The sequence below is a fragment of the Malus domestica genome, chromosome 09 (genome assembly GCF_042453785.1).
Source record: "Malus domestica chromosome 09, GDT2T_hap1".
Classification (NCBI taxonomy): Eukaryota; Viridiplantae; Streptophyta; class Magnoliopsida; order Rosales; family Rosaceae; genus Malus; species Malus domestica.
In genome coordinates, this window is record NC_091669.1 from 15,593,396 (window position 1) to 15,607,014 (window position 13,619).

Sequence of the window (13,619 nt, forward strand, 5' to 3'; positions counted from 1 at the left end):
ACTGGCAACACTGTGTGTGATTCGAGTTAGACTGCAACTTCTCAGACTGCTAATCTCGCTGTACGAATCTAAATATGTCATAATTTATGTAGATGATAGTGTTGCTTGAACTGGGTCCAATATCGTTTATTTACTATGAATTTCATTATCAAGAAAAATTCTTAATTAAGATAGAAAATTATACGCAAGTTCCTTAGTGCAAGACATTGATATTCTGCAATTATTCAAAATATTATGATTAAGAATTCAAATAAAAGTAAAAATAGGTTAAAGGGTTTAGAGTTGGCACTGCTCTGTACATGCAGTAAAGTGAGAATTGATAAGACACATTCCAAATTAGAATGTGAATTTGCAGGCACACCAAGAAATGGTGCTGTCAACTATAGTTTAGGCGTTAATTTATTTACCAAAATAAAAATATAAGATCTACAGTGTTGGTTAACCAATACCTGCATGTGTTGCAGGTGAGGAGTCATTTCATCATTGAAGTGCACAGAGAATTATTGACCATGAATTTTCGATTCGTGACTTCTTATTTGTAAGACGTCGTTTTAATTGTATTATGTCTGGTTTGCAGGTTAGCCAAACAATTTTTTTTTTCTTTCAAGTTTGCCAATACACATCACAGGTACTTGACATAACATATTGCGATTAAGAACTGAATAATTCACATCAAGGAAAAAGGTTGATGGGCACGAAATTAATCTTATTTTTGTTACTTGGAAAATTCAAAGTGCCTATACAGCTTTATAGAGTAATGTGTGAATTGATGATGACATTTCTATGTGTATCTACACATGATTCTTGAAGGCAGACCAAGAAATTGTGATAGACTGAGACTGTAAGGCCAAATTTAGCACAATGCTAAAAAGATGTGTATAGTGGGAATTGCACTGCTGTCTTTTGCTTCACTAGCCACCACACACGATATAATTTCACTTTGGAGGAAATCCCAATAAACTTCATATTCCCCACTGGCACTAGGGTTAGGGTTTCTCATCTCTCTCATGTCAACATCCCTCACTTGGAGCTGGTGGCCTTGGTTTCTCTTGATGGCTTTTTCTCAGTCTCCAACCAAACCCTCTCTCTCTCTCTCTCTCTCTCTCTCTCTCTTTCTCTCTCTCAAGGCTTGTTGCTTTCACCATTATATATATGAACTCACCATCTTTTCTTTATCTGATTCAATTTCCACACCACCACTCTTTGCTGAAAATTATAGCACAAGTTATAAGTAGTATGTGTCCTTGGCAATCGTTTTCAATTCAATTGTTTGCTGTATGTGGTTAGTAATTCAGCAAAGCCACTTTGTTTTCACTACATTTTTTGTCATGGTTACCTGATTTTATAGGACTAGCATGACCACTGCAGTTAGTGCATGTTTCTTTGCATGAAAATATGTGGATTTTTCTGTTCTGAAATAGGAGGAAGAGATGGATTGAGAGAGTTCTTTACTGCAGGATTTGGTTGTATACTATTCTTCAAAGCGCTAGGCAAGACTTAAGAGCACAAGGATTTAAAAAGACCGGCCCTAAAAAGAATCACTACGTCAGAGTCAAAAAAAATTATGGTTACATAGAACTTTCATTCATTCTTTTCAGTTACATTATAAGATATGAGTTTTCATACGGTCATTGCTTGGAACAAGTGTCTCACGTGTGAGCAGCACATGACCAAAAATGTGAGACACATCTTTCACGCAACTGGTGTAGAAAACTCTTTCTCCTATTAGTGTTATCTATCACATGTTGAGTTCAAGGGAACTTGAAGAATTAAAAGGGTTTTTATGATAGATACACATTGCAAACTCTCATTGATATGTTATAATAGACACAAATCTAATATAATGGCAGTGTTTAAGTCATTAACAACCGTTAATTAATATGAACTTCATAATAAATTTCATATATTGATATCTACGATTATTTAGGCGCTCATAAACAAAACTTAAAAAAAAATTAAAATCAAATCTTCTCTCCCTTCTCAAAATAAAGGGCAAAAAGAAGGCTGCAACCTCTCTGAGTATGTTTCCATATCACTGTAAGCAATCTTCTTGGGATCACCAACATTCTCTTCACTTTCACTTTATTACTGCCACACACATACACCATTAAAACCACCACTTTCTTTTCTTTTACTAAAGCTGCCTTGTCTCCTCCTTCTCTCTTTTTCCCTCTTCCTCCAAATTCCCTTATCCCAAAACTACCCATCTCAAAGAAAGTCCCACATACAATTCTCAAGGTCTTTTTTGTACTTTTCTTCATCAAAGCTAACAAAGGCAAATGCATGGGAAATCAGTACACGTGTCGTGTCATGAGTGGTGGTGATTTGATTGGCATGCAATAGGGGGGGGCAAAGGTAAATGGCAGCGGATCTCGTCGGGATCTGCGATAAGGGAGGAGATTGCACACGTGTGAATGCGCGACAGGACTGGAACATGCTGGCCCAGCCCACCACGTGCGGTGAAAACGCCTTTTCTTAAAGTCACTGGACTTGTTTGCCTTGGCCAGCCTTCCAATTTCCAAATCCGAAATCCAATTATTCTGTAGCACGCTTGGATTCCAGTGCTTTTGGTGGGCTCATATTTTACCCTACCGGGCCCTCATTCCTTTTATTTTTTGGACTTTTGCTTCTTTGATATTTTTTTGTTTTTGTTTTGTTGTAACTTGCAAGATAAAAAATGTCTTTTTCTTATGCATTCTATTCATACATTAAATTTTATTTGTATACACTTTTTTAATTTCTATTCTTTGATCTTTTTATTCAATCCGACAGCTGAAAAGTAAAATGAGTGTGTGGAAAGCACCGCTCAAAAGAGGAATTTTCAAATTTGATTTTATGAGTGTATTAGGGCAAAGGTGAGCAAAATAGAAGGGTTTTTTTCTTTTTAATAAAAGGGGGATTTGATTTGATTTGATTTAATCAATTCTCTTTTTAGGTAAGGAGTGTAAGAATCAAGTTAAAGATTAGTTATAATCAAGTTTACTTTTGTGTTTTTGACATAACACTTAGCTTATTTTCTTAAGCAAAACATAGGTCCACCAAACCCTCATATAAAATATGGCAGTTAATTTTGACATTTTGATGAGTGGAGGGATAACTAGTCCTAACAATTTGTAACTTTAGCAAGCGGATTGTAGCACATTGGTTAAAGAACATTCACCCATGCAATCAAGATCTTCAGTTGAGTTCGATTCTCTCTTTTTTCACTGTTGTTAGTTCCTAAAAATAATTGGTAACTTTAGAGATTGTTTTTTTTTTTTTTTTTACTTTTTATAATTTTTAAAATATAGAAACCGAACTGCTTCTTATCCTAAAAAAAATTTATGCAGCGAAGACAAAGTGCTTTCGATTTGCAAGCACTTCTGCCTGCAGATCTTTCTGTTCTCATCTTGGGTACAGCCTTCCCACTTTACAAGTTCGTAAGCCTTTTTCTTTCCTCACCACATTGTGCATTAACCAATCAATCAACGGCTAAGAAATGCAATCGACAGAAACCAACTAACACTGTTAAAAACTCATGCATGCAGAAAAGAACATAAATACAGACCTCCAGCAATCACAGCACACCAATCAAAGAGTCCATATCCCAAATTATTGAGAACCATTGGAAAAATAATACATCCTTAATATCACTTGGGGACACAGTGTTGCCTAGATCATAGAGTTGTCTAATTTCTGTGACCTCATCATGTACCGTTGTATATGGATATGGCAAAGCTTAGAGATCCAGTCATTTGTCGTGTATGCTTGGATCCTAACCCAATTGGTAAGAGCCACATAAATCGATCGATCAAAATTTTGCTTATTGATTCATTTGAATTAATTGTGCCAGTGACTTGTGCATGGTTGGTAAGTGACATGTCCATGCAAAAGCTTGCCCACAAATGCGTAACCCTAGTGCTTGCATGAATAATGATGGCAACAACTCGTCGTTTTTATTAGACGGTCGGTATATGTTGCCTTATGGACGCTGCTAAAACGACAATTAAGATTCCACTAATGGATTAATCGATTGAGACCCATTAATTGGGTGGTTGCAGGTGACCATTAATCAATGAGATCGATTTTCTTAGCTAGACCTGAGTTCTTAATTAGATTATAGTTTGGGTAAGTCTTCTTCTTATCTTGCATGCATCTGTTGATGTTTTGCTTACGTCCAGAACAACGTTAAGAATATATACTATTAACCCTAACTCAGCAAATAAGATCTGAACTCCCGATCATGGAAATAGTTCAACTAATAATTGTTTCTTTTCAATACGTAAAAATGATGGTAAGAATTAATTCCGTGTACTGGGAACGATTTTCAACGTTATAAAAGGTTTTGAATGAAAAGAAAGACAGTGGGATGTTCAGTATGCTTAACTATATAGCTTTAAGTAATTTTTGTGGTAGATTTAAGAGCGTGCAAGAATGACACAGTAAGAACTCGCAAGAATAATCACATCACTCGTCATATTGGGATATTTCATATCATATGATATTAAATTGTAGTACACTACATATATCCCATCAGTAATTTTCCATTGGCTAATTTCCTCTTATTATTTACTCATTCTTTCTTTTCTTAAGCAGCATATACTCTCTTTTCCAACTTTTTTTTTCTCTGTTGAAAGTTATTATGTGCAGACCTAATTTAATCACAATTAATAGAAGAACGACATGTGGACTATTAACTCAATATGACGGATTTACCCTTAATGTCGTGAGCATACCACATACCATACAATAATGAGCTAAGCATTTGACTCTCCTATAGGTCTTCGGGCTCATATACATATTAAGTTGTCCTTCGGGCCCATGATATTCATATTCCCATTCCTTCCATAGTGCCTTCCCAACCCAAGAAGGCAGGTGTCGACTCTTTTAAACCTCCCTTTGGTGTCCTCCAGCTCCTACAAACTCGTCTGCCAATGATCAAACCTACCATCAAAGAATGCCCCACTAGTCTAGTGTAGTTTGTATATCACTAGCAGAACACAGAGGTCTGTCTAGCATGATCTAGGGGTGGGTTGGAAAAACTGAAAATCGAAAAAAACTGGACCGAAAACCGAACCGAGGCAAAAGAACCGAACCTAATCTGTTGAACCGAACCAAACCAAACCAAATCTAGTTGGTTCGGTTTTGATTTATGGGGTTCGAAAACCGAACCGAAGTTAATTTATTAATTAATAATCCTAATTCTAAAACGGCACCGTTTTTACCCCGAAGTGTAACCAAAACATAGGTCCCTAATCCTCCTCTCTTCGTCTCGCCCTTTTTCCCACTTCCCAATTCACACAACAACCCACAAACTCCACCTCTCCCCCAAATTCGCCCACTCCCACTCCACCCTCTTCAGCATCGTCATCTTTGCCTGCCTCCATTTCCTCGACAGCACCGCCCCCTCTGAGCTTGACGCCTTCGGCTCCGACGTCTCTGAGAAGCTTCTCGAGTCGTGCTGGAAGGCACTCAGGTCGTCCAACTTTTGGTTCAAGGACAAGTGGGCCCAAGTCATTCCAGGTTACCATAGAATCCTCTGTAATTTGGTTAATTAGATTGAAATTTGGGGTTAAAATTGAACTAAAAATAGGTGCAAATAACAGGTGAGGAACAAGGTGTTTATGCCCAAAGGTGAACCCATACTCTCACTTTAAATTTTATGTTCTACTTTTACAGTTTTAGAGGTTTGGTTTGAATGTTTGCTCTCTGTGGTTGCCAAAGTCATTCCAGGTTACCATAGAATCCTCTGTAATTTAGTTAATTGGATTGAAATTTGGGGTTAAAATTGAACTAAAAGTTGGTGCAAATAGTAGGTGAGGAACAAGGTGTTTATGCCCAGCGGCAAACCCATACTCTTACATTTAATTTTCTATTCTACTTATACAGTTTTAGAGTTTTGGTTTGAATGTTTGTTCTCTGTGATTGTTTGGACCATTGTTGCACTGCTCTCTGCAGTAAGGCTCAATTGAAAGAAAAATCAAAATTCCAAAAAAAAAAAAAGAGAAAAATCGAACCGGGCCGAAACCAAACCGAGAAAAACCAAACTGAACCGAACCGAACAGTAATTTCTGTTCGGTTTCTGGTTTTGGTCAAAAACCGAACCCACCCCTAGCATGATTTGCAATCTTACTTCCAGGTTGCGTACAAGGAGTCTCTCTTATAAATAATCAAGATAAATTGGGAAATGATAATCGCCACTTACTACTCAGAATTCTCTTTGTTTAGTTTCTCTTAAACTATTTATGACTTAGGCATCGAAGGCCTTTTGGTGGGCACCCTCCCCTTTTTTATTGAGTGTTCGTCAATTGCCTAACAATGTCAATCTATCTTGGTGGAAATTTGCATCCACATATCATAACTTTTTTAATAACTAGCAATCTGTAAAAAATATTATGGCTTGCTTATTGACAGTGTATGCTTGAAAATAATTTGCAACCAAAAAACATGGTTTATATATGGAACAATACTTAGCTACTAAAGGATCAATGAGTAGGAATATTCCTACCCAAATCTCTTTATAATTGATTCACAAAATTTCAGGCTTATGGTCGAAAGCGGTCATATTATAAATCAATTAAATATTGTCATGTGAATCAATCAACTGTAGTAAATAGATAGATGGTAATACTACAGTTGATTGACTAAATGAACAATCTATCTATTTGCTATAATTAACGTCACCTATGATTTTATATTAGTGTTGTTGTGGTCCAAGCAGTTAGATCTTTCTTTATTTCAAGTTATACTCTCCCCAATCTCAATTGTAGTTTTGTAACGCTGATTCTATTTGCTACAATTGATTAACCAAGTGACCTTAGTTTTAGTTAATTTTCTATAGTGATGATTTTCACTTAGTGATTTATAATTAACCAATTTTAATGTTGTGAATCGGCCATGAAATTTTTTGAAGAAGAATTTCTGCTAACCCTTAAATATTCCTTATATACCACTAATTAAGGGGGCTATGCGATTGACAAACATGATTAGGGTTAATAGCTTAATATCCAACAAATTGGTCAACGCATGGATTGGGTAGGTGGTTTTCATAGCCCACTATCATTCTAAGGGGATGCCAACTATCTTTTCCTTTTACATTTCCCAGCTTCCCACTCATTTATTTTCAATGGACTACCTTTCCCACTTCTGAAAGCAACTTCTCCCACTTCACCAAACCATAGATGCAAAATTACCAAATGGTATTTTATTACATACAAAATAAAGCACTTATTCCCACAGATACATGCAGCCAAAAAATTAACTATCATCTTGATCTCCATATTCCAAATAAGAGAAATAAACTATATCCTCTTTAGTGTAAACAAATATTGTATGTGTTAAAAAAGGGGGGCAAATTTGTGGTACTAATTTGTTTACATAATTTTTAAGACACGTTTTTGTAGGGTTCACATAATGTATTTTAACGGTCCAATCTGTCTATCTTTTAAGGTATCATTCATAGATTATCCTTATAAAAAATTAGACAAATCTAAAACTATTAAGACATTCATTTGTAGTGAAATTGATGAATACAATTCTACAAAGAAACTATGATCACTTAATCCAATAGTCATATGGTTTCTTGGTGATTTTTTATAGACATGATATTTGAGGGAAGATCTAAAATATAGACAATTTGAATTGTTGAAATACATTACAGAGTAAGCCCCATAAAAACATGTGTCAAAAATTGTGTCAAAAATTGTGCAAAAAGTGGTGTCACAGATCCGGCCCCATTAAAAAAAAAAAAACTAAAATTAGTTATATTTCATGACAGAATATATTTCTTTAATCTTAGTGATATCGTGCTTACTAGCTTAATTATATTACCCATTTACATAATTAATTAATTACAATATAACATAATGGATATTTAATATTTCAAATCTTAATTAGAAGTGTTTGTTGTACACGTAATCATTGATAAATTTGACATCGCAAACAATGCAAATTTCGATATTCTTAACCAACTAAACTATAAGCAAATATAAAATAATTTTAAATTTATATTCCATACACTTGTATCAACAAGCACTAACACAATTTATATTATCAATTATAAATAATAAAAAATTATATTCCCACACCTAGCCAATTTTCCAATCTATTTATAGCCATTTCATCCTATACCACTTTTGACCAGAGATTAGCCTTTTCTTTTCCTACAGTCCAAGCTAGCTTTAAACTTAAACAATTTAGTTAAGAATGATGCCATGATAATTTATTTAGCATATCACACTGTTATGATTTTGTGGTCCTTGCAAGTCTCTTAGAATATATGCATAAAATAAAACTATAAGTTAACTTAATTGTTAATTCCTACCCAAAAACTCTTAGCAACCAAATTCTCACATCTTCCAAAAAATTTCCCATGTGTTTGGACATTCAATTCAAACAAAGTTGTGGCAACCTCTAAAGATGTGTCCCTCTCCAAACTTTTTCCTCAAACCACCTTGTGTTCAAGTGAAGTAACTGGTTCGAAACACAACTGTTAAGGCTTGTGTGTCTTTTGACAATTTGCATTTTGATCTGAAGCACTTGCCGCGCTTCTAAGCGCCAATCATGGAGAGACAATATGCCAACTATTGTATATATAAAACTAACACAAAAATGAAATAAAGTAAAGCGATATGCGTGCCTTGTGTTGAGATTATTAATCACACATCAATAAAAGGAAAGACCTTGCATGTGTTTATAAGTAATTAGAGTACTTCTCATATATTACCAATTAGTTTTATGGTGGAACCTCAAATTCTTCATGGTATTAGAGCAAGTTGTCTCATTTGTGAAACCTAACGGCTACACGTGCTCTACATCACTCAATTTATGTTGTTCACATGCTAGACTTGAAGATTTGTCATAGGTGAAGAGGCATGTTGAGAGTATTAGTATCACATCGGTGAAATGAAGGACCTTGCATATGCTTATAAATAATGGGGCTGCTCTCCATATTATCAATTGATCTTTTGGTGAAACCGCAAATTCCTCACTCTTTTCTTCTTACCAAATTAACATAAAAACATCATTTTCCTTTTCCTCACCTCACTAAACTAAAATCAAATTAAGCTTCTATAGCATGCTCTGAAAATGCTGAAAGCAAAAGAGAAAAAAAAGTTTGGTTATATATTGTACTGCGTCATTATTTTGATGTGATCATATGACCCACCATTGAACAAAACCTCATCTATCGAAACTAAAATAAAGCTTTTCAATTTCAATGCATTGTATTCTCTAAAACCAAAATAATACATCATGTGTTAATCTAAAATACGAACATATGAAATCTTGTAAATAGTAAACTCATTAACCCTAATGGCTATATATAATTACTTCTTGTATGAGAAGGATAGTTTCTTTTTTTATAACCTCAATCTATATTGTGTGAGGTTATTCATCTTAAAAGTTTGTAAATATGATTAATTACTCAGTGGTAACACGGTCATGTATGCAACACAATCAGTTCATATGTTATAATATTAGTAATTATTTGATATGTACATGCATAAATTGATTATGCTACGTGATTTTCTTCAAAATCACAAAAGCCATGTTGGTTTGAACTCTTGCCTTTGTTTTCATATATTTTTTGCGAAATCCAATGGCATAGCCACACCAAAGGCTACGGTGAGCTATAGCTCAGGAAAATTTTGTGGCAATATTTATATGCATTTTACTGCATAGTCTAATAAAATAGACAAAAAAAACTATAAGAAAAATTATGTTTTAATGAAACTAGCCCAACAAGTATTTAGCACAACTAGAAATATAAAAATTATCATGGAAATTGTGATACCATTTTGTTCAAGATTATTCTGTTTTGATTCAGCAGGCTTTATATTAGTTTCAATCAAATTTTTTTTTAAGATTGCATTTACATCTACTTTCATTGTTTTGCTTTGTGCTAGTTGTATGATTGTAACTGAGATGTCAAGTTTTTTATTTTCTTCTTGTGTTTGCATCTAAATATATGTAAATTTGATGATTCATTGTAATTTTTACAGTATGCAAATGTGAAGCTTAATTGAGTTCATACCAAGCAAATTTTAAGAATGCAAATATAGAAGTTAAAGTTAAATTTTTGCATACAATATGTATGTAGCAAAAAAAAAAAAATCATTTGATTTTAGGGTAATTTTTTTAGCTCCGTCCTTGACAAAAACTAAAAAGCAAATTTCGAGAGACACCACAAAAAATATATGGCTTTAGGCTGATATATTTCATGTTGGTTTGACAGTGAAGTTTATGAGCAGCGTTTTAGATATATAGAAAATCTCTTAGCTTCGAAGGCAACCGAATTTGACATCAAGGGATATAGATCGGCCAGATAAAAATTTAGATCCTTTGTCCACAGCTTTGGAGACCATACATTTATCTCACTCTTTTCTTTCCCTTAAACTCATCATTCACTTCTTTTCTACTGCCGGTAAATCCACGCCGCCAATGAGAACCACTCTCCGATCGGTAACTTTATTCAAAATTATATCTAAATTAATTAGAATCATGTTTTATTTATATAAAATGTAGAATAAATGATGAAAAGGTGATTAACAAGATCTAGCTTTTTGACTATTAGTCCTTCATAGATCATATCGTATATCTATGTAGTGCATGAAAGATAGTGTTACGTTGAAGTATACAAGGGAGGTCCACATGTTAAACGGGTAGAAAATCTGCCCTCACCTTTAAGTACCTCATCTAAATCTCTTTATTTATTTTAAAGTTTATGGTATGAACGACCGTCATCTTTCAATCTTCATTTAGTATTTCAAATCGAACTAATAAAGTGTTATATTACTGGAAGTACGAGCTATAACCAAATTTCTTGATTGCGCTCAAACATTATTAATCATATACTTTCTACTGTTCATCGGAAAACATGAAACAAAATGAAAAACGGAAAAGGCCAAGAGATCGATAAAAGAATTACTACAAGAAAGAGAGAAATTGATTTATATTATTTTCTCATGTAAACCCCCAAACCATATATTTTAAAAACCTAATAAAATTTCCTCCAAACTATTTCCCGCCCCCCCCCCCCCCCTCCCCCTTTCTTTTATGAAAATTACAAAATCAAACCGTTAGCAATGGCTCGATTTCTGTCGAAAAAGGTAGTCTCATACACAGGCAGTTCTTCACGATACCTTTCTTCAACCCCAGCAGTATCCAACTCAAAGAGATCAGAACTTGCATAGCTCTCTGCATCATCATCATCCTCATCATCTTCGTCATGCTTCTTCTGATAATTCTTCATCAAGTAATCTCTCGCAACTTCCTCAATTCGACGTCGATGATCATCATCCTCATCAACATCCATCACACAACACTCAACTCCAACATCTTCATTTGTTGGAGGTTTAATGGCCGCAGCAGCTCTAGCCACGGCCATTAAATCCGACTCCTCTTTAAGCAGAGTCTTTTGTCCGCACGGGCGGCAATCCTCATCCACAATCACACTCACAGGACAAAACCTCACTGACCTCTTCGCGGCATCAACATTGCTGCTGATGCCACTCAACTCGCTTCTCGAAAGAGGCGCTTTTCTCAAGCAAGACCTCGAAAACGAAGAGGCTGACGAACAAGTACTACTGGGGTTTGAGTACCCCATTTGTCCAGACTTTGATGACGATTTTCTCTCCGCACCCAAATCATCAATTTTGGACTTCTTCACGTGCCCTGCATTGAACAGAGAGTTGAGAAAACTGGCCAGCCGACCACCTGGCGAAATCGGCTGCTTCACCTTCTTCAAATCGCCGTAAATCTTCAGCGCTTTCGATTTCGTCTTCATGAAGCCATTCTCGTGCTTCTTCTTCTGTGAATTGTGATGGTGATTTCTCTGGTGATCATCAAACAGAACCTTTTCAGACGAAATGCTGGTTCGAATTGGCTTCGGCCTGTGCATGCTGTAGCATGACGATGAGGACCTCGACTTTGATCCGTACATGGAGTCTGACTCCGAGGAAGAAAACCCACCACTCGAATCCGAAGAACTGGAACTAGAATTCGTCAGGAACTCGTTCTGGTGACTGTATCTCGACTTTTTCGTCTCGAAATCCGTAATGGAATTTCGTCGAACAGGTACGGACTTCTCAGCCTCCTTCTCCATCCACTTCTCCACCAAGCAGGCTCGTCGGAAATTCATGATTTCGTGCTGCTGGTCTTCTTTAGAGCGTGCATGGCCATGTCGGCCGCTGGTAGTGACGGCGGCGGCGGTGCTCTGTTTTTTCTTCATGGTTTCTTTGTAGAAGATGAGGCGGTGGTGTTGTTCGCTCCTCGAAGCTACTCCTTCGCTGCCGGCGGTGGTCTCGTCGATGGAACGGTAAATAGAGTCGAGGAGGGAGGAGGAGAAAGATGGGTTGTCTCTGCTCTGTCGGTGGGAGCTGGCTTCTCGGTTTCTGCTCTGTCGGTTGGAGCTGGCTTCTCGGTTTTTTGGGAGTGATTTGATATCCCACCTCTCCATTTTTGTCTGGTTTTATAGTGGTTCCAAGTACAGAATTGGGAAACAGTTGTACTGGGTTTTCAATGATGTTCAATTATGGAGATCTCTCTGTTCTGTCTGCTGGGTCGAGAGAGAGAGAGAGAGAGAGAGAGAGAGAGAGAGAATTGAGATGATTAATGGGAGGAGAATTAGAAGACAAAGAGTCGAGCTTCGGTCTGCTTTTACTCTCTCATGATGGTGATGATCTCTGTGTCTCTGTGTCTGTGTATGTGTAAGGATTAAAGAAGAAAGAAACAAAGCATGAGTTTTGATGGGTTCTTGATGGATTTTAGAGAGAGAGAGAGAGTAATGAAAACCAGAGGCCACGCCTGCTGCTAGAAACAGAGAAAACACAGAGCACAAAACAAAGCAAAAAGATGAGAGAGAGAGAGAGAGAGAGAGAGAGAGAGAGAGAGCGAGAGTGAGTCCATTCCCTTTTTTCACACGGTCTTATAAGGGACAAGGGAAGGGAAGGATAGCGCGTGCATGCAAAGTCCAAGCTGGAATGGGGGCCACCTTGACAATGACGACCTGGAATATTGTTAATTAAAATTAATTATTAATTTGAAGAACTCTTATAATTTCTGCCATGATTGGATTTGGGTGCTGCGGCTGATGCTCTATTCTGTGTTTCCGCCTACATAGACATGCACACGGTTTGCCAGAAGCTGCTGAATTCAGTTAAGGTGACCCCAACATTTGCTTTTAATTAATCCATAAAAAATTTAAAAAGAAATTAATGTTGATCCTAATTAACGTTAATTGATACCATACTACAAGGTTTTTGATTATTTTCTCAAAGACATTTTAAGTTTGTCATAATTGACAAAGAATAACTTATATGACGCAATACAACATCTCATGCCAATTTTTTTATGTCATGTAAATTGTTCTTTTATATCGTGTATAATGGTCTGAAAGTTATGGTAGTTGTGTATAAGTTTCATAATTTTTTTAATCCATGTGAGGTCTTCCTAGCAATATTATGTAAATTCATAAGAAAAGGTTTTCTTTCTCTCTGGGAGAGTATCAAATGAAAAGAACTGAGAAAGGAGATTCAAAACTTGACGGAAGGTATGAGACTAAATACCTACTATCTCAAGAGTTGCAATCCCCCTGCACAATGCTCAAAATCATGCCGAAGTATTGGTTGGAGAATGAGGAT

General features: G+C 36.0%; 1 protein-coding gene across 1 annotated transcript; it reads right to left on the bottom strand.

Annotated features, from left to right (window-relative positions):
- Window positions 1-10,721: 10,721 nt before the first annotated feature.
- Window positions 10,722-12,874, bottom strand: LOC103453597 (protein BIG GRAIN 1-like A). Its single transcript, XM_008393151.4, has one exon. The coding sequence runs from the start codon at window positions 12,434-12,436 to the stop codon at window positions 11,042-11,044; it is 1,395 nt and encodes a 464-aa protein (XP_008391373.1). The 5' UTR covers window positions 12,437-12,874; the 3' UTR covers window positions 10,722-11,041.
- Window positions 12,875-13,619: the final 745 nt, after the last annotated feature.